Source organism: Leiobunum rupestre, chromosome 5, assembly GCF_980474605.1.
Source record: "Leiobunum rupestre chromosome 5, qqLeiRupe1.1.hap1, whole genome shotgun sequence".
NCBI lineage: Eukaryota > Metazoa > Arthropoda > Arachnida > Opiliones > Sclerosomatidae > Leiobunum > Leiobunum rupestre.
The window spans coordinates 14,044,165-14,069,499 of NC_143388.1; the positions used below are offsets into that span (position 1 = coordinate 14,044,165).

The 25,335-nt window shown below is 39.3% G+C and overlaps 2 protein-coding genes across 3 annotated transcripts; one reads left to right on the forward strand and one right to left on the reverse strand.

Annotated features, from left to right (window-relative positions):
• Positions 1-4,475: 4,475 nt before the first annotated feature.
• LOC149943600 (monocarboxylate transporter 9-like) lies at positions 4,476-16,985 on the forward strand. 2 transcript variants are annotated; one of them, XM_090174451.1, is made up of 5 exons: positions 4,476-4,822; positions 6,058-6,317; positions 6,405-6,548; positions 12,147-13,184; positions 16,744-16,985. In XM_090174451.1, exons 2-5 carry the CDS (start codon positions 6,101-6,103, stop codon positions 16,920-16,922), a joined length of 1,578 nt encoding a protein of 525 aa, XP_090030577.1. In that variant the 5' UTR covers positions 4,476-4,822; positions 6,058-6,100; the 3' UTR covers positions 16,923-16,985. The 2 variants fall into 2 exon arrangements, with proteins under 2 accessions (XP_090030577.1, XP_090030578.1); XM_090174452.1 differs by lacking the exon at positions 4,476-4,822 and having other exon boundaries at positions 6,020-6,317.
• A 1,197-nt stretch (positions 16,986-18,182) lies between these two features.
• LOC149943601 (uncharacterized) lies at positions 18,183-22,841 on the reverse strand. The gene has a single exon (XM_090176121.1). It carries the CDS (start codon positions 22,839-22,841, stop codon positions 18,183-18,185), a length of 4,659 nt encoding a protein of 1,552 aa, XP_090032247.1.
• Positions 22,842-25,335: the final 2,494 nt, after the last annotated feature.

Below are 25,335 nucleotides of genomic sequence, written 5' to 3' on the forward strand. Positions count from 1 at the left end.
CTTTATAATTTGCATAAGATAAAACATTAATACTTTGCTCAAATGCTATTACCCTGGCTGCGTTACATGCAGTTTTTTTAATAAGTGAAAATTACCGGGAGGGGCAGGTCACTTCCATTTTGGGTGCGTCTTAATCATAGTAAAATTATTAAATCAAGGTAATCGTGATTAAATCAGGGTAATTAAAATTAAAAAAATTGTTGAAGTTTTCAACAGCAACACGGAGCAGAGCGCAGATACCGAAATAAATCCAGTGACATCAGCTACAAGTAATGAACGGTTTATTTTCGACTTGGTTAAAATATATATATACATTACAATTAATGAAACGATGGTAGTACAACAGAAAACTGACTAGTAAGAACAGACTAGGACTGTTGAATGACTTTAACAAAAATTAATCAAGATTAGAAAATCTAATCACGCTTTAAACGAGATTTAATCATTCTAATCAGGATCTAATCTTTTTAATCAGGATTTAATCATTTTAATCAGATTTAAACATTTTAATTAGATTTAAACATTTTAATCACGATTTAAACTTAATCATGATTTAAACATTTTAATCACGATTTAATCAATATAATCGGTCGAATCGAGATTTCATCGAGCGCGGTAAATACGAAATAATAATTCTAATCATTTAGTAAATTATTCTAATAAGCTTGATAAAATCACGGACAATTATAATCATTCCAATCAGCAATATAATCATTCTGATTCTCGTTCTAATTTCTAATCGCGATTTAATCATACTAATCACGATTTAATCATTTCAATCATTTATATCAGATTTAATCATTTAGTCATGATTAAATCAGATTTAAAGATTATATTAATTAATTAAACATGATTTAATCAACATAATCGTGATTAAATTGAATTTAATCAAAATAATCAAGATTTAATCTTTTGAGAGATGCGTCGTTAATCAAGGAAGTGACCTGCCCCTCCAATTTACCCAATTAAAAAATACCAGCATTGTTCATCTACTTTTAAGAAGGCCAAAGTGTCATTTCATCAGTTACCCGCTGATGAAAATTTATACAAACTGTGGATTAAGAGCATCTCTAGGAATTATTTTGTAGTCAACGAAGCATACACTTCACATGGAAGATTGGTTTGTGGTTTGCATTTTAAGGAACTTCAGTTAATGATAGTCTGTTGTGAGGCTAATGCGTAATCGTAGGATTTGGAACCAGATGTACGTCACTACCTATTACTTAATTGGTGGCATTACATATGAGCCAATATACGATAAGGTCTCAAATTCGAATATAACTACCATCAGAAACGAAAAGAATGTTTATCCACATCATCCAGCATATTTCAACATCATCCAGCACATTTCAACATCATCCAGCATATTCCTACATCATCCAGCATGTTCCTACATCATCCAGTAATTTTAATTGAATCTTGATGAATTTTACTTAAAAAAGCTGATTACTTTAATGTGAGCGTGGGACTACTAAGTTATCGAGATTCTTAGTCAGGAATGGATTAAAGGCAATTAACCAAAACCAATTTTAACTTAAATTATGGTAAAAAAAAATGGGAATCTCTGCATTTAGGCCTAACCCATATTGTGATTTGTGAACTGTGAGTGAGACTAGTGAGTCTGTGATTTAGAATGCTTACATGTCTCATACATATATTTTCAGCAATCTTCAACATTGTCTGACTTTGTTAACTGTAAAAATAATATTCTAGTTTTATAATCTGCATTACATTTACTACTTATTTACTTAAATTGAAGTTAACTTTGTAAATATTAAAACAACTTACTATCAAAGAACTCTAAGAATAAAATCGAAAAACAACAGCTGATAAGCGGACACATGACTAGTTCTTTTGTTTACATTATTAACGTCGACAGCGTCTTCTTTGTCTGGTTTTCTCGGCGCGTATTTTGATTTAAAAAATATCCAAACGTATTTTACTTATTTATTAATAAGTAATTTAAAGATTACGGAAAGAAATTATAACCCTAAAATTACACAATTAGTAATAATTAATGAAACTCGAAAAATTGGAACGTTTTCGCCATATACTCCAGCCATTTCTTAGTTGTTACGTCAGCGCCAAAGGTCGATGTAGGAAAAAAGTTAACTAATTTCACTTTCGCAATTTTCAGTCGATCGCCGGGGCCGCTATCGTCGCGAGCAGCGTGAGCGCGTGCAGGGGGCCGTGGTTAGTGTTAGCTGAGCTCGTAGGAAGTTTTCAAATTTCATTAATCCTTATTGAGATTTGGTAGTAGTGTGTTCGTAATTTTTTTAATTATTATTTGCGAGTTTCATCGAATTTGGTAAAAAAACGCTAGATGAATCGAAGCCAATTTCTTAGGGCCTTGGTGTTTCATTGGAGCATTTTGATAAACCTTGGTACTCAACCACAGTTCTTATGCCTTTTCCCACTTATATAATTCACCAACAAGAGATATTTTCGCATCATCACGTTTCCGTTTTTTATTTGAATTAAACTCGTTCATTATAAATAAATAAATATTAAAATACTAGAACCAAAACCACGTCCACAAAGGCCCGAATATCTTAGCTCGCGTATGAATACCTCTCACTAGTCTGTCTCGGGTCGCTCCTCACTATTTTCAAAACATCTCCGTCAGAGCCAAATTCCTCGAGCGGTGAAAAAAGAAAATAAAGCAGGGTCCGAATTTTTTTGGAGATACCACGTCACTAGACGATTTCAAAACCCCACTTTCCAGCCCCTTTAAGGAACGTATTTGCAATTCTAGGTTAAATGTAAACCACAGCTATTAAAAAATATAACTTTCAAGAAAATCGGACTTAAATTAAGGAACGTTATGCCGACTTTCAGGCGGAAATATAAAACCACGAACATTGGGGTACCGTAAATAACTCCGAAAACTATACTTAAATTTAATATTTACTGATATAACCGAAGTTGTAGTTCAACTGAATCCTAACCTATCCAATAACATTTTTTTTAACGTTATCGGACTTAATTTTAAAGAAAATATCTACCACATAAAGGAAATCACCGAAAATAGTAAATTGGGCAAATGCCCAACTTCTTGGGCTCCGATTGGAAAACTTTATGAAAGGCTATCAATGGCGATGTCTGTACATTCGAACGAGATATCATTGACTCTTCTAGCCCTAACCGTTGAAGAGGTATGCGTGACACGGCGCCATCGGCGGCATCGGCAACGGCTACACTGTACGTGAGACTAATACACACAAATCCTTAGGATTGTGTGTAAAAAGCGTTCAACAGACGTGGCGTCACGATTGCAAACGGAGATCAATGGTTAATTAACAATTTCCCCTCCGTTGAGCGTCACTGAACGCGGCCCAAGTAAAAACCGATTTTTCCCAGATTTGCGTTACTTAACGTTCCCAAGGAGAACGCATTTAGCCCTTAAACACGCTAACGCCGTGCTGTGTACAAATTTCATTGGACGAACCTTTACGCAGGACGTTTTACGGAAAGGGGGAAGACAATTTCGCCATTTTCCCCTTCCGACGGCAGCAGGCGCTTAAGGGTCTAACCAATGAAAATTGTACGCAAGAAAATGAACGACTTTTGACGGGCTGCGTTCTCCTTGTGTGGGGTGCTGTGTTTGTTGCTCCTAGAATTTCATTATGATTATTTTGACTCCGACTGATTATCGCGCTACCCGAATTGGAAGCTCATGGCGCATTCTCAATTAACAACGTGCCACGGAGCGTGCATCGCGCACCGTTTTTAAATAGAAGCGGGGAAATCCCCTAAAATTGTGTAGCGCCATCTTTAGCATTATTTAGCAACTTAGAATCATTATTATCAAACACGTACTGATCTTATAATTTATTAAATTTAAAAAGCAAGGAAATAAACAACTCTCTTCCACAATGTTTTGTCACCATCTATACGAATTTTGGTTCGGCCCTTTGGGTTTTCTGTAATTTTAACTTGTCAATTTAACCTGTTTTGTCCTATTTTCCCCAAAATATTTTTATTGTACTTTTCTTTATTTACTTACTTGTGTTTTTAATTTAGTTAAATTGGCTAATTTATACTACTCCATGAGTATTCGGCACTTGAACATAAGCCCCTGTGGCTTCTCAAGCACTCTTGTATTAAATAAATAAATAAATAAATAAATAAATAAATAAATAAATAAACATTACAGTACCGTGTTAAAACTAAAAACGTCTTTCACAGATTCGAAGATCATTAAAAGAAAATTTTAAATGGGATGATCGTTATCAGTATCATTATCAGAAGTATCCCAATATTATCTGAAACGTTGTGATATAGTTTGACCTTGGATTAATAATATGTAACATATTATTAATCCAAGGTTTGACCGCACGCCAGTAAAAGCGTCAAGTGCTACTCACTTCGTTGATAAAACCACTATTTTATTTTATCGCCTGAGTGTAATACGATTCAGAAGGGCAGACTTGTCAGAGGGAAAGCGACTCGTTCACAGTACGCGTAACAACCAACGCGTGAACGTCGTCTCGAAAACGGTTAAGCCCAAATTGTGTTAGAGATGAATAACATTTTGCGGAAAACTTTCTTATAAAAGAGATAAAATAAAACCGGTTTGCGGATAATTTCTATTCCGGGCGGTTTACTTGAGCGTAGGATTAAGTATCATTCTTACGTAACGCCGGCTTAAACAACAAGAATGATTCAAGAAACTAGAGTGATAAGAAAGAAACTACTGTAAGACCATTCATTTTCAGTTAATAAAATATCGGTACAAAAAGAATTAAGATTATTTAGAAATCAACTAGAACAAGTTTGAAATAACGATAACTACACGGAAACTACTGCGAGCCCTTAACAGGTAAAGTTAATCAATTTTTTAAATTAATTTTTTGGCTTAATAAAATTTCTTTGGGTATTAGCTTAGGTGATTATTATTATTAGCATTAAACGTGGCGCAAGATTATTAATTAACTCAACTGAATAAATTTGAGATTAGAAAATGTACAGTTGAATCTTGTCTCGGTTATGTCAAATTCCAGAATCTTTGTGGATTTTAACATTTTGAAATTACTATAGTAATTAGAAATATCCATATAATTGAGGTTTTCAAAACCAATATGAAAACAAGGCTTACATAAGCTGAAGATATATCTTTTTATATATCATCAAAAGTACATAGTATTTATCTTATGGGATAAGTAAAATCAAAATGAAACCTGTACATTGGCAGGTTCGACGCCGATTTAATTTTTCCCGCAAAATAAGGCTCAAAACCTATCGCGTAGCTATGTAGAAAGTAACTATAACACTGCCTAGGATTATTTACTTGTTTGTCAAACATATTTTATCGATTAAATATTATTAGAATATCAACATAATGACGTGTTCACTCCAAATTATTTCTTATTTAAATAATCACCTGCAAAGGTACATGCTCAGAGAGTCAGAGTCGAAGGGTTCTTATGAGTTTTATTTCCATTAAAACCGGGTTACAAAGGGTGATCCCCTTGAAGAATTCCTAAATCCTAATGAACACTTATTACAAAGAACATTAACAGTTTAGGAAGATGAATACTTTTGATGATATTACATAAATGTGCAAAACCAATAATGATTTTTTTGAATAATTCGAATTAAAAGTTTTATAATGTTGTTGACTATTTTTACGCGTATTTTATCGTAAAATCTATTGATGGGGAAATAAAGTATTTTATGCAAAAAAATCAGCTTAAAATACACTAGAAAATATGCGAAACATACTTAAAAGAAAGTTAGAACTACGGAATTTTGAAACACGAAAATTAATAGCAAACCACAGATGCGTTTTTTACGAGTTTTAAAGCGTTGAACTAGGTAACGTCATAGTTAAATGACATATGGAATACCTTTAGACGAACCAAGAATTTAATCAGGTTAACAGAGAATATGCAGCCGCAACTGTAGCCTCTGTTTTCATGAAACAGAAAAGGCTGTGTATTATCTGTCAACTTGAATACATTCTTGGTTTAATTCCTACAATTGCGCACAACCTGTAGAAAATTCCACGTACTGTTTTCGCAGCAAGTGTGGTATCAAAGCTTTTGTTTGTTTTAGCGTATGTAAGAAGAAACTGAGGCAAAATCTCCAGCCCGGCAAGATGTGTTGGTTTGAACAAAGCCTTCTGGACGACGGCCGACCGGACAATGGTTGTAGTTGGATAGTGGCAGTTTGCTGCTGCTTGGTTACTTTCGGGTCATTCGGAATTAACCGCGCGTCCGGAGTGTATTACGTGGGCGTCCGAGAATCGTTCGGGGTCAGTCGTGAAGCCGCCTCATGGCCTTTCAGTATTTGCGGAGCTGTCAATTGTTTTTCCGGTAAAATGCCCTCGTATTTTCTATCTTGTTCTAAGGGCGGAAATTCCAGTCGTAATTACACTAATTAAGTTACATTATTTAATTTAGGTTTAATTACGGGCTTTCTGTTCCACTTCTTCTCGTTGAGGCAAGTCATCGTCGGCGGCTTGTCGTTGTCTTTTTTTGGTCTTTTTCTCTGCTACTTCGCCAACGACATCTCGTGGATTGTCGCGTCCTATGGAGTTATTTTCGGTACGCATTATTCATTTTCTATTTTCTTCTCTTGTTTTATCAAATAATCTTCCCATAAAATCGACTGTGTCGTGCTAGAATGATCTATATGCTTGGAAAGATATCAAGTTTACAAGAAATTAAACGTTTACACGTACAAGGGTCGGCTAATCGCCGATAGTAGTAGCAAGCATAAGCAAATAAAATATTCTTCAAGACAACTATCCCGAACCGTTCCCCGTATTAAAATTGTCGTCTGCTCAACGTAACCTTCCATTTGGGGGTTGGCGAAAGTGATGAACCAGAATTGGGTACACAGGCGCGCCCAGTAGCGTAGCAATAGTGGGGTACAGTGGTGGGCTATAACCAAGGCCCGGGCTCTAGTCGATAAAATGTTTTTGTATTTGTATTTCATTTTATTAATCATATATCTGGTATTCATAATCGTATATTTTGTACTATTGGTCTTATTATTTTGTAGTATTAGAAATTCTACGGCTAATTCCACTTTTCTGCCATATTGTAATGTTCAAACACCATTGTCCAAAACTAAGTAGTGTGGTGTACAAAAAGCGAGAAATACCAAGAAAATTTCTCGATAACGTTCGGGGTTTTAGCCACTCGTGTACAAAAGACTGATACCGTGAGCAATAGTTAATCTCATTAAAGCTGTTATATATTTGAATTATATTTACCGTATATTTATACTTTATTTAACGAATATTTATATTTTATTTAACGTATATTTATATTTTATTTAACGTATATTTATATTTTATTTAACGTATATTTATATTTTATTTAACGTATATTTATATTTTATTTAACGTATATTTATATTTTATTTAACGTATATTTATATTTTATTTAACGTATATTTATATTTTATTTAACTTATATTTATATTTTATTTAACTTATATTTATATTTTATTTAACGTATATTTATATTTTATTTAACGTATATTTATATTTTATTTAACGTATATTTATATTTTATTTAACGTATATTTATATTTTATTTAACGTATATTTATATTTTATTTAACGTATATTTATATTTTATTTAACGTATATTTATATTTTATTTAACGTATATTTATATTTTATTTAACGTATATTTATATTTTATTTAACGTATATTTATATTTTATTTAACGTATATTTATATTTTATTTAACGTATGTTTATATTTTATTTAACGTATATTTATATTTTATTTAACGTATATTTATATTTTATTTAACGTATATTTATATTTTATTTAACGTATATTTATATTTTATTTAACGTATATTTATATTTTATTTAACGTATATTTATATTTTATTTAACGTATATTTATATTTTATTTAACGTATATTTATACTTTATTTAACGTATATTTATATTTTATTTAACGTATATTTATATTTTATTTAACGTATATTTATATTTTATTTAACGTATATTTATATTTTATTTAACGTATATTTATATTTTATTTAACGTATATTTATATTTTATTTAACGTATATTTATACTTTATTTAACGTATATTTATATTTAATTTTCGATTTTATTGGGGCCCGGCACCAGGGCACAAAATTACACGCTACGGCCCTGGGGTCGCCCGCAGAAAGTTTTCAAAGTGGGGGGGGGGGGGGCAATATTCATACCTTTATTAGGGCATTTACATTTATAGCTCATAAAAGGGGGGAATTTCCTCCCCCCCCCCTATGGCCTCCCCTGTGGGTACAATAGCCGACTTGTTTTTACTTTGGTATTGATCGGCTTAAAAATTCCGTAAAAAAGCCTATAACTTAAAGGCCTAGGTTTTCTTCTGCCTGTCCCCCTTTAAATTAGGCCAACATGTTCAGCGGCTGGCCTACCACCAGGGTATTTGTGCTCCACTAAGTTAATTTAAAGGGGTACAGGCAGAAAAAAACCTAGGCCTTTAAGTTGTACCAAAAGTAACCATTTTTCAAAAGGTGGCGCTAGTTATCGTGGATAACACGTTGAGAAGATACGTTTTTCAGAGGATAGTGGTCCTGTAGAATTTTGGTCCGTGTAGCAACTAAGGGCCGCCGAAAAAGTAACTTTTTGTTAAATCTCCAACCAAAAGTGTACACTTTTTAATCTAAACCAAAACTATTTGCCTATTCGGTTGTTCATAATTACCCGATACCGTCAAGAGCAACTGGGATTTTGGGTACACATTTTACTCCTCAAAAGCATGAGTAAATATAAATAATTGGATTCGGTCGTCTCTAAGCAAATACTTTTGGCCTGTTCCATATAGCTACACTTTAGCAGGTAAATAATTTATAACATTGTTAGTGTTGAAGCTTAAAATAGCTTAAGGGTTTACACCCACTAGGTGTATGGTTTTAATCTATTCTGGGATTTCGAGGTAGAGTAGCTTTGACGTCATTTTACAATTATATCCTTTCAAATCATTCAGGTTCGGGTAATTAATAAATACTTCTGTGACTATAAGTGTAAACCTTTTACTCTAAATTAAAATATTTGGTCTGACACATCAATAGTGAAAATTCTTTGTTTTACGAAATAAAAATAAAAAATTTGTGGGCGAGCCAGCTTCTACAATACATTTTTATTATCGCGCGTACTCTTCTTTGTACCTTTAAAACTGCCTCTACTTGCCGTGAGATGGCGCGCTCTTAAAAAAGGCGCATCACATTCGAGACATAAGAAATTGGAATTACTACCAGCGATACATGTCCCTCTTGGGATAGATGGTCTGTGGTTACACCAACCCGTACTTTCCGCCAGAAGAGCATTGGTATAAAATGATTATAATGATATCATCTACAATAGGTGAAACCCACCTGTTGAATATATATAACAAAACCATCTGCCATCAGACCGACATTTCGAGCATCATATCCAATTTCTCGTCTACCAAGTACAAATAACCGTTACTATAGTTTACATTACTGTTTTACCTCTCCGAGGGGACTTTGTACCCTAGGAGGGGTTATACAACCACCGTGTCTGTCTGTCTGTCTGTCTGTGGGTGGGCAAAGGGTAATCACTGCGTACCCAGTTTCTTAGAATCAGGGAAAAGGTTTTTCTAAAAGCGCCCTCTTTTTGTCATTGGGTGTAGTATAATTTTTTAATCGGCCGGGATTCGAACCCGAGCCTTCTTGCACGACAGGTGACCGTTCTACCGCAGAACCACGGATAAAGTTACGCTTCACTGAAAATTAAAAACTCTTCCGAGGAGAGGTATATTTTGGCTTGCCAACTTGTTCTGTTTGGATCTATGTAAATTAACATCAATAGCAATTCAATTAAAGTAACCTTATCTAAAATTTGTAAAAGATAACGTAGAATGACTTATTCTCGCAATCTTTAAAGTTCACAGAATACTCAATATTGCTATAAACAATTAAGTTCTATAGGCAACAACGTCGGTTTATGGAGACGTGGAAGTCACGGTGCAGACCAAGACAGTGGTCTCTTATTAAATAGACCCCTTTTTCCGGGAAGATAGAAATTTAAATAACCCTAACAGAGAATCTCTCCAAGTGCTTTTATGATGTAGAGATTGCGAAACTCTATTCGAAATAAAAATGACGTTACGAAATGTCGCTTTTGGCCTTTGCGAGCGAATTTTTTTGAAGTGTCATAGTGTTTATTATTTTGTATCGATTAAATACCAAAGATATTCAATACGTATTGTCAACGAAATGGCATTGTCATGAACGGTAAATATATCTTCATGCCTAATCATTAACCTAACAAAGGGATAAAGGTACATACTGTTACAAAATTGGAACTGTCAATTTAAGCGTAATTAAAGTATATTTGTTGGGTATATTAAAGGGCAATTTTACCCAAAAACAAGTTCGCCAAGGAGATAACATTATTTCATTGCCCAGCTCTAATTTTTTTTCACAATGAGTTTTTTGCATAATTGATTACAAAAAAGTAGCAAATACACAACAATATTGGTGCAAGCATAAGTAACATAATAACTAGTGTATAATAAGTATAAAAATGATAAAAAATTATCGCCGAACTGATTGTCAGAGCTATTGCACAATCCAGGTTTATATCAGCACAGAGCCCCCTAGCATCTAAAATATTAAGTGAATTTAACTTATTCCGAGGACGGTAATATACTACTGAGTTCAATTGCAAGTCCTAGCCGAAGTTGGGCGGAAGTATCAGTGTGGAAAAAAGTTTCGGTTAGGAAATATAAACAATAGAAAGTGTCATACTTACGGTTATTATTTTACTTACAGTAGAAGGTGAGCAAGGAGTAAGATATTTAAAATATCAGAAATTTACGGAAAATGATTTCTATTAAAAAGAGTGTCAGTTTAAAGGGAATATGAACTTACATGTTTATAGTGCCAACAGAAGCTACGAATGATTTTTTTTGCGGTTGTGACGTGTGGGACAACTCAACAACTGACTAATCAGGGTGACGATAATTGTAAAGGCCATGTCAACGGGGGTGGACTTGGGGATAGGGATGGGACACCCGTGGCGGAAGTATGACAACAACCCGTTGGGGCTACGTGGTCGTCCTCACCAGGCCCTCCCCATTCTCCACTACTCCCGGCAGCTAGGAATGATTGGTGCTGGTTAAATGTGAGTCGTAGCGCATGTTAGCAGACGATTTTGGGTTTAGTTCATAGTCCTTTTGTTAGGGCTTCCTTCTGAAGACTGGCCACGGTCCCACTATCTCTTGTAACAAGTTTCCATGGCTAGTTTATCTAAGCGGGACCCACTCTAACAGATGACAATAGGTGGTTTCTTTTCGCCTGTTTACCCTAAAACGTTTTATTCGTCTGCCCCATGAACTATTCGCTTGTTCCGCCGAATTAGGGCTGCATTAAATACCCCCAACGAACTCAACGTTGGGACCGTTTACTCTACTGTACGAGTTTTCGCATATACGGTTTTGACGTCACGTTAAAAATTTTTAGTTAACGAAGTCATCGGCTGAAGGATAATTTCGTTGATCAAAGGAAACGTGACGTCGCAGCACGGAGTAAGGCTAGCGGCAGACGATATTTTACAAAATCTACAACATCGTAAAACGCGTTCAACAAGATCCTAGCTACGTCACGTTTACTAACGGTCTCAACGAAATAATTTTTCCAATAACTTCGTTGATCGCTACTCTTTCTAAATTCTACTCCTCAAAAGAGGGAGTAAAGAAAGTAACTGATAAAATTGAATGGTTATCCAGTGTAGGGAGCTGTTGGCTCGCGTGGCATGCGGGGCTTGCCACCACCCTCCTACGCATTGTAACCCGGCCACCTGAAATAATGGCTTTAAAAGTCGCTCGATGACTTAGGCCTAAGGTGGTGCCTTGGGTATTAGCCTAGTTGGGTTTTATTTAATTTATCTGTTCAAATGATCACAGGCAGCAATTTTGGGAAATCGTTTTTACACCACAGTTGAAGTAAAATGACGTCGTAGGGATACTCTTCTTACCCTACAACGAAATTCCAGTAGAGCCGAAAAATAAACCACCTATTAGTAACATAGGAACACTCACTGCTAGCGGGCATAGTTTTGACAAATGGTAGAAATTTTTGTCTTGAATCAAAGTCTATATTGCACACTAAATTATTTAATATATCCCCGTTTACAACAGGGCTAGGAATAGGATTCACCATTGTCTCCATGCCATTGGTAATCAACCAATACTTCGTGAAACACAAAGCGAGCGGCAATGGAATCTACTTGGCAGGAGGAACACTGGCTTCATTCTTCATTCCACCATTGGCTGAATTATTATTGGAAAGATACGACCTCAAGGGAACATTCCTCTTAACGTCAGCAATACCCATACAAGCGCTAGTTTTCGCGTGTTTCCTCAAGTCAAGAAAACCTCAAGAAACAATTAATAAGGGCAGATTGGTTGGTGTGGCGGTCGTAGACGCGGAAGAAATAAAACCGAGTCTGAATAAAGTCGACTTGGAGACTCGCGAAGACAGTGTCATGGACGGGGAGCAATTGGAAATTGACCAGTTATCTCCATTGCATCCAGACCTCGAGGTTATCACTCGTAACGGACAATACTCCGAAAAAGAACAATTGACCCCACTGCATCCGGACCCCAAGGTAGTCGCTCGTAATGCACCTTACTCCGAGGTGTACCGGAGCACCACCGAACAGAAAGTTCCAGATAAATCTTTCAATGAGACAGTTTTGGAAGTTCTGAAACTGAGTAAAGGTATCGTCATGAACCCCATGTTCGCGATTGTGACGTTTTCCAACGTGTCGACCCATTTTCTAATTTTGACCTTCAGTATGATCGTGGTCGATTTGGGTCTCGATAAAGGCTTGGAGCGTTCGGAGGCGGTGGCCCTGGCTTCGGTCGTGGGCATTCCGGAACTTATCGGCCGTCTGTGTTTCGGTTGGGTGTCCGATAAAGGGTACGTGAGCCGCAAACAGATGTTGGTTGCCGAAGAGATCTTCGCGGGCGCGTTACTGTGCATCATGACCTTGACGGACAATAAGTACTTTCTCTTCACCTTGTGCGGCCTATTTGGACTAGCATTGGGGAACGCTCTGATTCTAATCACAGTTTTTTACACGCAAATCATGAAACCGGAGGAGCTGGGAATCTCATTCGCTCTAAAACATGCCTTCACCGGAATCGCCTTTTTGCTGAGACCAGCGCTTACTGGTAAAATCGGAACTAAATAGAATTTTCGTAGTATGAATAGGGTAGCGCTCCCGGCAATACCAAACGTCGTACGGGCGGACGTCGAAATTAGCTAACCTTTCTCTCGTGTTGCCGCTGCTATCCCTCGTTATCGTGCCCCATCTTTATGGCCCCGGCTATCCAGACAGGCGAACGTAGAAATGATCTCGCTTTATCTCTGGCTGCCACAGCGCTGCTACCCCTCTTTATCTGGCCCCAACTATATGGTCCCGACTATCCTTACAGTTTTACGGGCGAACGTGGAAATTATCTGACTTTATCTCTGGCTGCCGCGGCGCTGCTACCCCTCGTTATTTTGCCCCAACTATATGGTCCCGGCTATCCTTACAGTTTTACGGGCCAACGTAGAAATTATCGGATTTATCTATGGCTGCCGCGGCGCTGCTACCCCTCGTTATCTTGCCCTAACTATATGGTCCCGGCTATCCTTACAGTTTTACGGGCGAACGTGGAAATTATCTGACTTTATCTCTGGCTGCCGCGGCGCTGCTACCCCTCGTTATTTTGCCCCAACTATATGGTCCCGGCTATCCTTACAGTTTTACGGGTGAACGTAGAAATTATCGGATTTATCTATGGCTGCCGCGGCGCTGCTACCCCTCGTTATCTTGCCCCAACTATATGGTACCAGCTATCCTTACAGTTTTACGGGCCAACGTAGAAATTATCGGATTTATCTATGGCTGCCGCGGCGCTGCTACCCCTCGTTATCTTGCCCTAACTATATGGTCCCGGCTATCCTTACAGTTTTACGGGCGAACGTGGAAATTATCTGACTTTATCTCTGGCTGCCGCGGCACTGCTACCCCTCGTTATTTTGCCCCAACTATATGGTCCCGGCTATCCTTACAGTTTTACGGGCGAACGTAGAAATTATCGGATTTATCTCTGGCTGCCGCGGCACTGCTACCCCTCGTTATCTTGCCCCAACTATATGGTCCCGGCTATCCTTACAGTTTTACGGGCGAACGTAGAAATTATCTGACTTTATCTCTGGCTGCCGCGGCGCTGCTACGCCTCGTTATCTTGCCCCAACTATATGGTACCAGCTATCCTTACAGTTTTACGGGCGAACGTAGAAATTATCGGATTTATCTATGGCTGCCGCGGCGCTGCTACCCCTCGTTATCTTGCCCCAACTATATGGTCCCGGCTATCCTTACAGTTTTACGGGCGAACGTAGAAGTTATCGGATTTATCTATGGCTGCCGCGGCGCTGCTACCCCTAGTTATCTTGCCCCAACTATATGGTCCCGGCTATCCTTACAGTTTTACGGGCGAACGTAGAAATTATCGGATTTATCTATGACTGCCGCGGCGCTGCTACCCCTCGTTATCTGGCCCCAACTATATGGTCCCGGCTATCCTTACAGTTTTACGGGCGAACATAGAAATTATCTGACTTTATCTCTGGCTGCCGCGGCACTGCTACCCCTCGTTATCTTGCCCCAACTATATGGTCCCGGCTATCCTTACAGTTTTACGGGCGAACGTAGAAATTATCTAAATTTATCTCTGGCTGCCGCGGCGCTGCTACCCCTCGTTATCTTGCCCCAACTATATGGTCCCGGCTATCCTTACAGTTTTACGGGCGAACGTAGAAATTATCGGATTTATCTATGGCTGCCGCGGCGCTGCTACCCCTCGTTATCTTGCCCCAACTATATGGTCCCGGCTATCCTTACAGTTTTACGGGCGAACGTAGAAATTATCTAAATTTATCTCTGGCTGCCGCGGCGCTGCTACCCCTCGTTATCTTGCCCCAACTATATGGTCCCGGCTATCCTTACAGTTTTACGGGCGAACGTAGAAATTATCGGATTTATCTATGGCTGCCGCGGCGCTGCTACCCCTAGTTATCTTGCCCCAACTATATGGTCCCGGCTATCCTTACAGTTTTACGGGCGAACGTAGAAATCATCTGACTTTATCTCTGGCTGCCGCGGCGCTGCTACCCCTCGTTATCTTGCCCCAACTATATGGTCCCGGCTATCCTTACAGTTTTACGGGCGAACGTAGAAATTATCGGATTTATCTATGGCTGCCGCGGCGCTGCTACCCCTAGTTATCTTGCCCAAACTATATGGTCCCGGCTATCCTTACAGTTTTACGGGCGAACGTAGAAATTATCGGATTTATCTATGACTGCCGCGGCGCTGCTACCCCTCGTTATCTGGCCCCAACTATATGGTCCCGGCTATCCTTACAGTTTTACGGGCGAACATAGAAATTATCTGACTTTATCTCTGGCTGCCGCGGCGCTGCTACCCCTCGTTATCTTGACCCAACTATATGGTCCCGGCTATCCTTACAGTTTTACGGGCGAACGTAGAAATTATCTGACTTTATCTCTGGCTGCCGCGGCGCTGCTACCCCTCGTTATCTTGCCCTAACTATATGGTCCCGGCTATCCTTACAGTTTTACGGGCGAACGTAGAAATTATCGGATTTATCTATGGCTGCCGCGGCGCTGCTACCCCTAGTTATCTTGCCCCAACTATATGGTCCCGGCTATCCTTACAGTTTTACGGGCGAACGTAGAAATTATCGGATTTATCTATGGCTGCCGCGGCGCTGCTACCCCTAGTTATCTTGCCCCAACTATATGGTCCCGGCTATCCTTACAGTTTTACGGGCGAACGTAGAAATTATCTGACTTTATCTCTGGCTGCCGCGGCGCTGCTACCCCTCGTTATTTTGCCCCAACTATATGGTCCCGGCTATCCTTACAGTTTTACGGGCGAACGTAGAAATTATCTGACTTTATCTCTGGCTGCCGCGGCGCTGCTACCCCTCGTTAGCTTGCCCCTCGTTAGCTTGCCCCAACCATATGGTCCCGGCTATCCTTACAGTTTTAAGGGCGAACGTAGAAATTATCGGATTTATCTATGGCTGCCGCGGCGCTGCTACCCCTCGTTAGCTCGCCCCAACTATATGGTCCCGGCTATCCTACAGTTTTACGGGCGAACGTAGAAATTATCTGACTTTATCTCTGGCTGCCGCGGCGCTGCTACCCCTCGTTATCTTGCCCTGGGCAATTATATGGTCCCGGCTATCTAGACAGTTTTATGGCCCGAGCTACAGGTGAACGTAGAAATTACTTAAGCGGTTTTCATTTAATGAATTAGTAATTAAAATAAATGCAACGGTTCGCTTACGCTTATGTCAATATACACTGAAAAACACTAGTTGATCAATTGACACTTCAATACAACATCTTCAATGAATAGCCCAGAAGTAATATTAGTTACTGTTTATATAGTGCTTGTTGAAATAATGGAAACTTTTCACCTGTACAACTAATTCCTTATAACCAGGTGGCTTTTTTAACACATTAAGGCTGAGCAAAAACCCGACGTTCTGTTTATAGGTGTAAAGTTTCCATTATTTTAACCCGCACTATATAAACAGTAACTTGCTGGTCCTGGCTATCGGAAATATTACTTCTGTGCGATTTCCTTGAAGATGTTTTATTCAAGAGCTTATTAATATTCGCTCTGACCACTAATATTTTCTGCAGGTTTGTTTAGAGACGATATTGGATCTTACAGCTACTTGTTATGGACATTAGGCGCTCTGTCCATCACAGCTGGAGCCGTTTGGAAAGTTGAATCTTACCTCCACTACAGCCATACCATCAAAGAGGTGGTCAAGGAAAGAAAACAAAACTCCACCATTAGCCGGACAACGCTGTCTTAACTATGATTTTCAATAAGAATCATGGTTTACGAATTTGATATTAATTATACACGGTTAAAGCTTAACTCCTTTAGAAATTTTGATTTTGTAGAAATAAATTTATTTATATTAAAAACTTTTTAGATTTGATTTAAGCAAAGAGGAATAGTCCTGGAGTGGTATTGATAGTTCTGATTGGGATAAGCACTGACGTTCCTCTTTAGAAATCACGTAAAGGGGGATGTAGAAACGGGGGGTATGTCGAGGTAGACTTTTATCTATCCCTCCATTCCAACACACCAACACAGGCAGCGCGATCATGGCGCGATCTACCGGTTAGGGTTTGAATTCTTTAAAAAGTCTACCTTGACTTTTGCCCTATTTTTCCCCCGCCTCGAACTAGCACTACGCTGTCGGATTTAGCGCCTTCTTTCCTTTCCCCTCCTCTAGTATTCCTCCATGATTTAAGGTACAGAAATTGTGAATTAGATTTGAGAAACAAACACAAGAAGAACGCAGCTAGTGTTTAAGCACGCTAACACAATGATGTGTATAAATTTTATTAGACGAACCTTTCCGCTGAACGTTTTACGGAAAGGGGGAAGACAATTTATTAATTTTCCCCTTCCGACGGCAGCAGGCGCTAAAGCGTCTAACCAAGGACAGTAGATACAGGGACGAGAAAGTGCATTGGCGGCCTCTGTTGGAATATATCAACTAAAACGACCTAAACGCAAGGAGAGTTAGTTGTAAACAAAAAAAAATGGCGGTCACCTAATTTTAGCGGTTCTTGACGAGGCTTAAGTGTTCAAAACAAATGGGCATTTTTTTATTCACGCTCGTAGTTTTATTTTTAATTCAACATTAAAATGGTAAAAACTAACTACAATAATACTGTCCATGGTGAACCACGTCTTAACAATGGCCGCGGTTTGTTTACATCTAACTCCCCGTGAATATGAAGACGTTTAAAATCGAATTTTTTTCCCTGCTTTCTCGTCCTTGTATCTACTGTCCTTGGTCTTGTTATAATAGTTGTTATAGTTATATTCTTAAACTATACTTGTCTTAATTAACTATACAAGATTATATTTAATACTGTTACTTTAATAGCATCACATGAATACCTTAATACATGGTATTCTTACATTTTATTCTGGTCTGTCTGCCAGTGCCAGATTTTTTATATATATTGTTTGTTACATCATTTAGCCCCACCTGGTGGCTCCATATACAACAACCTTCTTTTTTTTTTTTTTTTTTTTAACAAGTTAGTAATAGTTAATCAGAGAAACGTTGTGGAGGACGAATAACACGCCCAGAGCGAGTGGAGGTAGGAGGGTTATGGGCAGATTCGATTATTGGAGAACGTTGAACATCAGAATACGCAGGTGATGGGACCCTCCGGTAAGTATGTGTCGTAGGGTGAGGAGAATTACCGGGAACAACAGAATCCAAAGGACGTGTGGGGAAAATGGGTGTATTCCGTGGCAGGACATCATGAGATCGTGGTTGAGGGCGATGATGAAGAGTAAATGGACTAGGAGGAGTTGAAGTAGAAGTGGTGAGAGGTTGGTGTGTCATTGTTGATTGAGTAGTTGATGGTATGGGAGTTGGTGAGCTGTGCGATGACGGTTGAGAGAAAGTTACTGAGGTATTGGTAGTGATGGGTATAGAAGAGGAGGTAGATTGCGTGGAGTCAGAGCTCGTGACGGTATGGTATAGAGTCGGTGAAGAGGGTTTTGGTGGTGAGGATATGGGCGGTGTAGTATGGGTGTCAGGTGTCTTGCGGTAGAAAACACGTGTGAGAGTGGAGCGACTCAGATCCGGACGGAGGAAAATTCGGTTGCGCCGATAAGAGCGGCCTTGAGAATCGGTGACAATATAAGATTGCGGCTCCGGTCCAATCTGTGTTACAATCGCCGGAACCCAAGAACGGTTACCTAATTGTAGCAATACTCTTTGACCATTGGATAAAGGAGCCAAAGGTTTCACACGAGAGTGACGGTCATGATAGGATGTCATAAGTTCTTGTTTGTGCTGTAGTTGTTGACGAGTGGCAAGAGTGGGATAATGTGGATGAAGAATTTCTTTGGTGGTCGTCAATGGTGTCCGAAGTCGACGGCCCATGAGAAGTTCAGCAGGGCTAGACGAATTAATTAATGGAGTGCTCCGATATTCAAGTAGTACGTAGCTCAAGGATTTGCCAGAAGCTTTAGCTTTAATAAGAGCGTTCTTGATCGTCTGGACGGAGCGTTCAGTCAATCCATTTGATTTAGGATAATAGGGACTTGTGGTAATGTGACGTACTCCCCATTGTTTGAGGAAATCTTGAAATTGGGCAGAGGTAAACGGAGGACCATTGTCGGAGATTAACGTAGTTGGGGCGCCATGGCGGGCAAAATGAGGTGTCATAAATGCAATCACATCTTTGGCTGTGGTGTGGTGGAGGTCCTGTGCCTCAATAAATTTAGAAAAGTAATCTACCAGCAAAATCAGGGGTTTGGAGTCGACGTGAAAAAGATCAGTGCCAATAATTTCCCACGGTAGACTTGGTACGGGGTGCGGTTGTAGTGGTTGAGAAGAGTTAGAAACAGAGCGGGATTGACACAGAGAACAAGAGCGGATCATCTGGGTGATATCCATGACCATATTGGGCCAAAACACATTCAGCTTTGCTTTAGCAATACATGCAGAAATACCTTGGTGGGTAACATGAAGTTGCGATAGAACATCATTACGTAGTGTGGGTGGTACTAGTAAAGTTGAGCCTCGATAAAGTAAGTCTTCTGAGATGTGTAGTTCATTTTGGTATTGCCAATATGGGTACAATGCTTTAGGAAGGGATTGTCGAGAAGAGGGCCAACCATCTGCAATGAGTCGACGTAAGGTAACCATGCTTTGATCTTGAAGGAATTCAGACTTAAATGCTTGATATTTGTCATCAGAAAGAGTGGTAAGTGCATGGAGAGCAGTGGTAGGGCCATCTAAATCATCCGATTTAAAAGGGGAGATAGACTGATGAGCCCTTGATAGTGTATCAGCAATGTGAAGAGTAGAACCTGGAACGTACACAAGGTTAATGTCATATCGGGAGAGTCTCAACACTAGGCGTTGAAGTCGAGGAGATAGTAAGTGCAAAGGTTTATGGATTATGGCTAGTAGTGGCTTGTGGTCGGTATGGACAGTGACTTTGGTGGCGGTGATATAGTAACTAAAATGCTCACATGAGTACACGATGGCCAGAAGTTCCTTTTCTATATGTGCATATCTGGATTGAGTGGTGGTCCATGATATGGAAGTATATTCCACTGGATGACTATCTTGAAGCAAGACGGCTCCGGCACCGGTTGGGCTAGCATCAACAGATATAATGATTGGTACAGTAGGTTGAAAAAAGGCAAGGACTGGAGAGGTAGTTAACCGGTGTTTGAGTGTGTCAAAATGCGCTTGATAGGTATAATTCCACGTAAAGGTAGAGTCCTTCTTTAGAAGCTGACGTAATGTAGAGGTATGGTGCGCCGCATCGGGAATGTAACGCACAAGATAATTAATCATTCCCAGGAATCTCTGAAGGGCTTTCCTGTCAACTGGAGGAGGCATAGAGGTAATTGCAATTATCTTTTTATTGTCAATGGTGACACCAGAAGGTGTAATTTCATTACCTAAATATGTGATCTTTGTAACCGCCAGTTGCATCTTACGAGTAGAGAAAGTAAGGTTTTTATCTTTTGCAGTATTGAGGACATCAAGAAGGTCTTGTTTATGGTCATCAAGTGTAGAGGAGGGGATGAGGAAATCGTCAGTAGAAATATGGAGATTGGGAAAAAGAGAAGGAGGAAAAAGTTCTTTCATAGTGCGTTGAAAAATTTCCGAAGCGGTAGTGATTCCATAGGGTAGTCGTAGAAATTTGTACAGGCCGAAAGGGGTGGCAAAAGTGCATAGATTCGAGCTTTTATCAGTCAATCGTATTTGCCAGAAAGCACTTTTTGCGTCTAAAACGGTGAATACTGTGGACCCATGTAACTGGGCATAAATTTCCTGGTTGGTGGGCATAGGGTAATATTCCCGTTTAATGGCCCCATTTAATTTGCGCGGATCAAGACATATCCTGAGAGAGCCATCAGGTTTGGTAACAATCACCATGGGATGCACCCATTCCGATGGTCCAGAGACAGGGGTGATAATATCAGCTTCGACCATCTTGTGAAGTTCTGCTCGGACCTTAGCAGAGAGTGCGTGAGGAAGTTTTCTTGCAGAAGAAATACTTGGTATTGCATCGGATCGGAGTTTTATGTCATGGAGACCAGGAAGGGCTCCGATTGTGTCGAATATTGGGTGGTATTGTTCAATTATTTCGGTAGGAGAGATATGAGTGAGGTCAACACTTGGCAATTGTCGGGAAGAACGAGATAGTGTAGAAGCAGGTTCCAGAGAGTAGGAATATTTGGTTTGCGAATCCATCAAAGAATTGTTTAAACGTTTGATATAGCCATATGTGATGGAAGCCAATGCTCCAAGAATAGGCTGGGAGGAGCAAGTGGTTATGTAAAAATCACAGTCGGCTTGGTATGTTTTGGAAGCACATGGAATAGTTACAATGCCCAATATTGGAACGGTATGTCCAGAATAAGCGAGGACACGATGAGTCGGTTGTTTAAGTGGTGGTTGAGTTGGAAAAGAACGGTAGATGTATTCAGGTAGAAGGTTAATCTGGGAGCCCGTATCCAGTTTGAGGGTTATTAGTTGGTTATAAATATAAAGTCTGTCCAGCATGAGGTGGGAAATAGAGATATCGTGAGGAAAGGAGTTGAGTCTGTTTGGAGTATTGACTTCATTTAGTTCAAGAGTAAGACTGTGTAGGTGAAAGTCATCAAAATCTTCTTCTAGAAGGTCTTGGTCAGATTGATCACAATCAAAATAATAAGATTCGTTAGGGTGTCCATAAGAGGTTGAAAGATCTTGTGGATTGGAAGTGTCAGTATCAAGAGAAAATGCTTCGCACTTACTCGCCCAATGTCCAAATGAACCACAGCGTAGACAACGAGACTTCTTTGCACGACATTCGTTTGGTAGGTGTGATTTTCCGCAATTATGACATGATTTAGTTTGACGAGATTGAGGTTGGTGTTGGTAAAGTGGAAGACGGGAATGAGCTGGTGGAGGATTTACAGTTCCCGAGTATTGTCGTGGGGAGATATTGCGAGTAAAGGGTGTTCCATAAGAAGGACGTTGGTGCGATATTTGTGATGAGGATCGTCGATTGCTTTGAGGACGAAAGGAGGAAGAGTTGTTATATGGTGTGGAAGGACGAGTGTTGTAGTTATAACGAAGTGCATTAACCTGAGACTCATCAGAAGTAGAGGTAGTTGGAGGAGAAGTGACCATAGCGGATGCCTGATTTGTTGCCATTTCTTCCGAAAGGCAGAGTAGGGTTGCAGCGTCAAGTGATAAGTTAGGTTTGGCCAAGAGATCTTTGCGAAGCTTGTCATTTTTAATGCCACAAACAATCATAAGGCATACAAGGGAGTCATTCAAAGTTCCAAAATCACAGTCTTGAGCTTTAGTTTTCAGATCAAGTATGAAATCAGTGAAAGACTGAGAAGCAGTTTGTCTTGCAGTAAGGAAAATATAGCGAAGGTACAGTAAATTTTTCTGTGGAGCGTACAAAGTATCAAAGGCTGTAAGTATAACTTGTACAGTGCGATCATTTCCGGTTTCAGGAATGGTAAGTGTTTTATATATTTTCTGACCAGCTGGACCCAGTACGTGGAGAAAATGAGCAACTTGAACATCAATGGGATCTTTATTAAGTTTCATAGCAGTATAATATATGTTGAAACTGCATTTATAATCTTCCCAAGCTGTAGCAGGGTCTGCACCCGGTTTGAAATGATCAAGACCCCTAATGGAGGTAGTTGTTGAATGTGATTGCGACATAATAACAATGGGAATTTTACGCGGGAAACAAGGCTTAAGGTGATAAGGTCTTAATACTTCCAATTGGCGTTCGAAAAATGGTTCTTCGCAGCTGCCACCATGTTATAATAGTTGTTATAGTTATATTCTTAAACTATACTTGTCTTAATTAACTATACAAGATTATATTTAATACTGTTACTTTAATAGCATCACATGAATACCTTAATACATGGTATTCTTACATTTTATTCTGGTCTGTCTGCCAGTGCCAGATTTTTTATATATATTGTTTGTTACATCATTTAGCCCCACCTGGTGGCTCCATATACAACAGGTCTAACCAATGAAAATTGTACACAAGAAAATGCACGAATTTTGACGGTTTGAGTTCTCCTTTCTTTCATCAATGAAAATAATTTTAAGTAATACCAGAATTAAATGAACCGAAGTTATCGAAATAGCGCTCAGAATCGGAGGGCGTTTTACTTATGAAAATTATGAGAAAATCGAGTCTAATAAAAGCTAATTTCCATCCCGGTCTTTTAACGCGATAAATTGCACTTGGGAATAGGTAATAACATATGTAACATAATTACTCATCAGTATGCCACTACTGTAGCTCTATTTCTAACGGTTTGTTTCACAGCTATTGCGTCATCTGTACACTACGAAATATTTGACGTCATCGAAGCTAAAATTCCGATTACACCGTGGCGTAATTAGCTCTACGTCTGATCACGGCCAACTTTGATTTCTCGCGCATCTCTCGCGCTACAGCGGCCATCTCATTCGTTGACGTTTCTGTGTTAACCTATGAGCAAAAGATGTGTATGACGTTAGCGCCCCTAGCGGATTATTATTTTTAGTATAGTTTTTACATTGAAGACAATATAACCACCGAGCGTGGCGCTGAACTCCTACACATTATAGTACAGTTTATAGGGGGAAAATCCTTGCTCGCGGAATTTCGACGAATGTGTTGGCCGTAGTAGCGCGAACAGCGCGTGATCAAAGTTGGCAGTGGTCTGATAAACCGACGGTCATTATTTTAGTAAACAAACTGGTTTGAACAACCAAGGCTTAGGAGCTAAAATGAACTACGATATACTGTCAAGTTCTGTTAATGTAATTAATTTGCAAATTAATGAAGCTCTCGGAGACTCACGTTCTAAAATAAATTTGCATTGTCAAATAAAAGAAGCAGGTTTATTGGAAAAAATAGTTGAAATTCAAGTTGAGCTTTTCTGGCGCATCTACCTTCTCCAAGCATGATCTATCCCTCACTCGGCTTTGCCAGAGGCGGGCAGAGTCAACCGTAAATTTCGCACTTTACTGACTTTACACACATTTTGCCACCGAACTTTGGAGCCCCTTTAACTTCATCCGCACAAACCAAGCGAGTTTTTTTTATTATTATTCAAAGAGGAAAGGGCTGATTTTGAGTCTGAGAAGACGGCGAGCCCGGCGAAGACGCCATCTGATTAATCAGGGCGAGATATGTGTAACGGCCACGCCAACGGAGGGATACGTGGGGACACCCGTGGCGGAAGTATTCCGACCACCCGTTGGGGGATTGGTGGTCGTCCTCACACGGCCATCCACAATCCTACCTCCCGGACGCCTGGGATTACAGGAGTGAGCCACTACTCCCGGCAAACCGAGCGAGCCCAAAATCCTGAAATTTTCCGCGAATTTTTCTCCTCCCTAGCACGAGCAATTTGGGGCAAATCGAAGCTGTAGTTTTCTTCCTAAAATAGAAGGAACTGAAGTGGAGCGATTCTGTTTACTTGTAGAAGTTTTCAAACCAGAGATTTTTAATCGTAATATTAGGCTTATTATCGAAATAAAAAATAAAAGCATAGAAATTATCTTTTCAAATCACGCGGCGCGGCGTGAGGAGCCTTCGGTTTCATATCGTTTTTCTACTACGTAGCATTGTGCAGGCCTATTTCAATAGCTCTTTCCATAAAATAATATATACGCATACATGTATAAAAAGTGTTATTTTTTGGAGCGCGCGCTTCCTAATATTTCCGTGTAGAGGGTCTCGTGCGTTTTCGCACAAGCTCAACAAAAACAAAAATATGCGCGTGCTCTCTAACTTTAACTGCACGATGAATAAAATTACTCGACTTCTCGGGCGCACCGTGCGTCGCGCACGGAGCACGAGCACCGTATAAAAATTCTGTTAGTAGGATCCCATGGTCCAATAGGGGTTTTTTTCGTTTTCGTCCACGGAATTAGTAGCATCATAGTATCATCAAGAATTTGTATGCAAGCCTAAGCCTCATGTTGGGTAAAGCGACCAATGAGATAACCTGTTGTCAATGACGTCAATGACCACGGCAAAATTCAAAAACATTTCCCGTTCTTTTAATTATTTCTAATTATCTACGAAACATAAAGCAACGAAACTTTATATTCGGGTATTTTAATCGTAATTTCTTCGTTTAAAAGTAATATTAAGGCGGTAACGAATAATTTGCAACTTACTCTTTAAGACTGGGCAAGA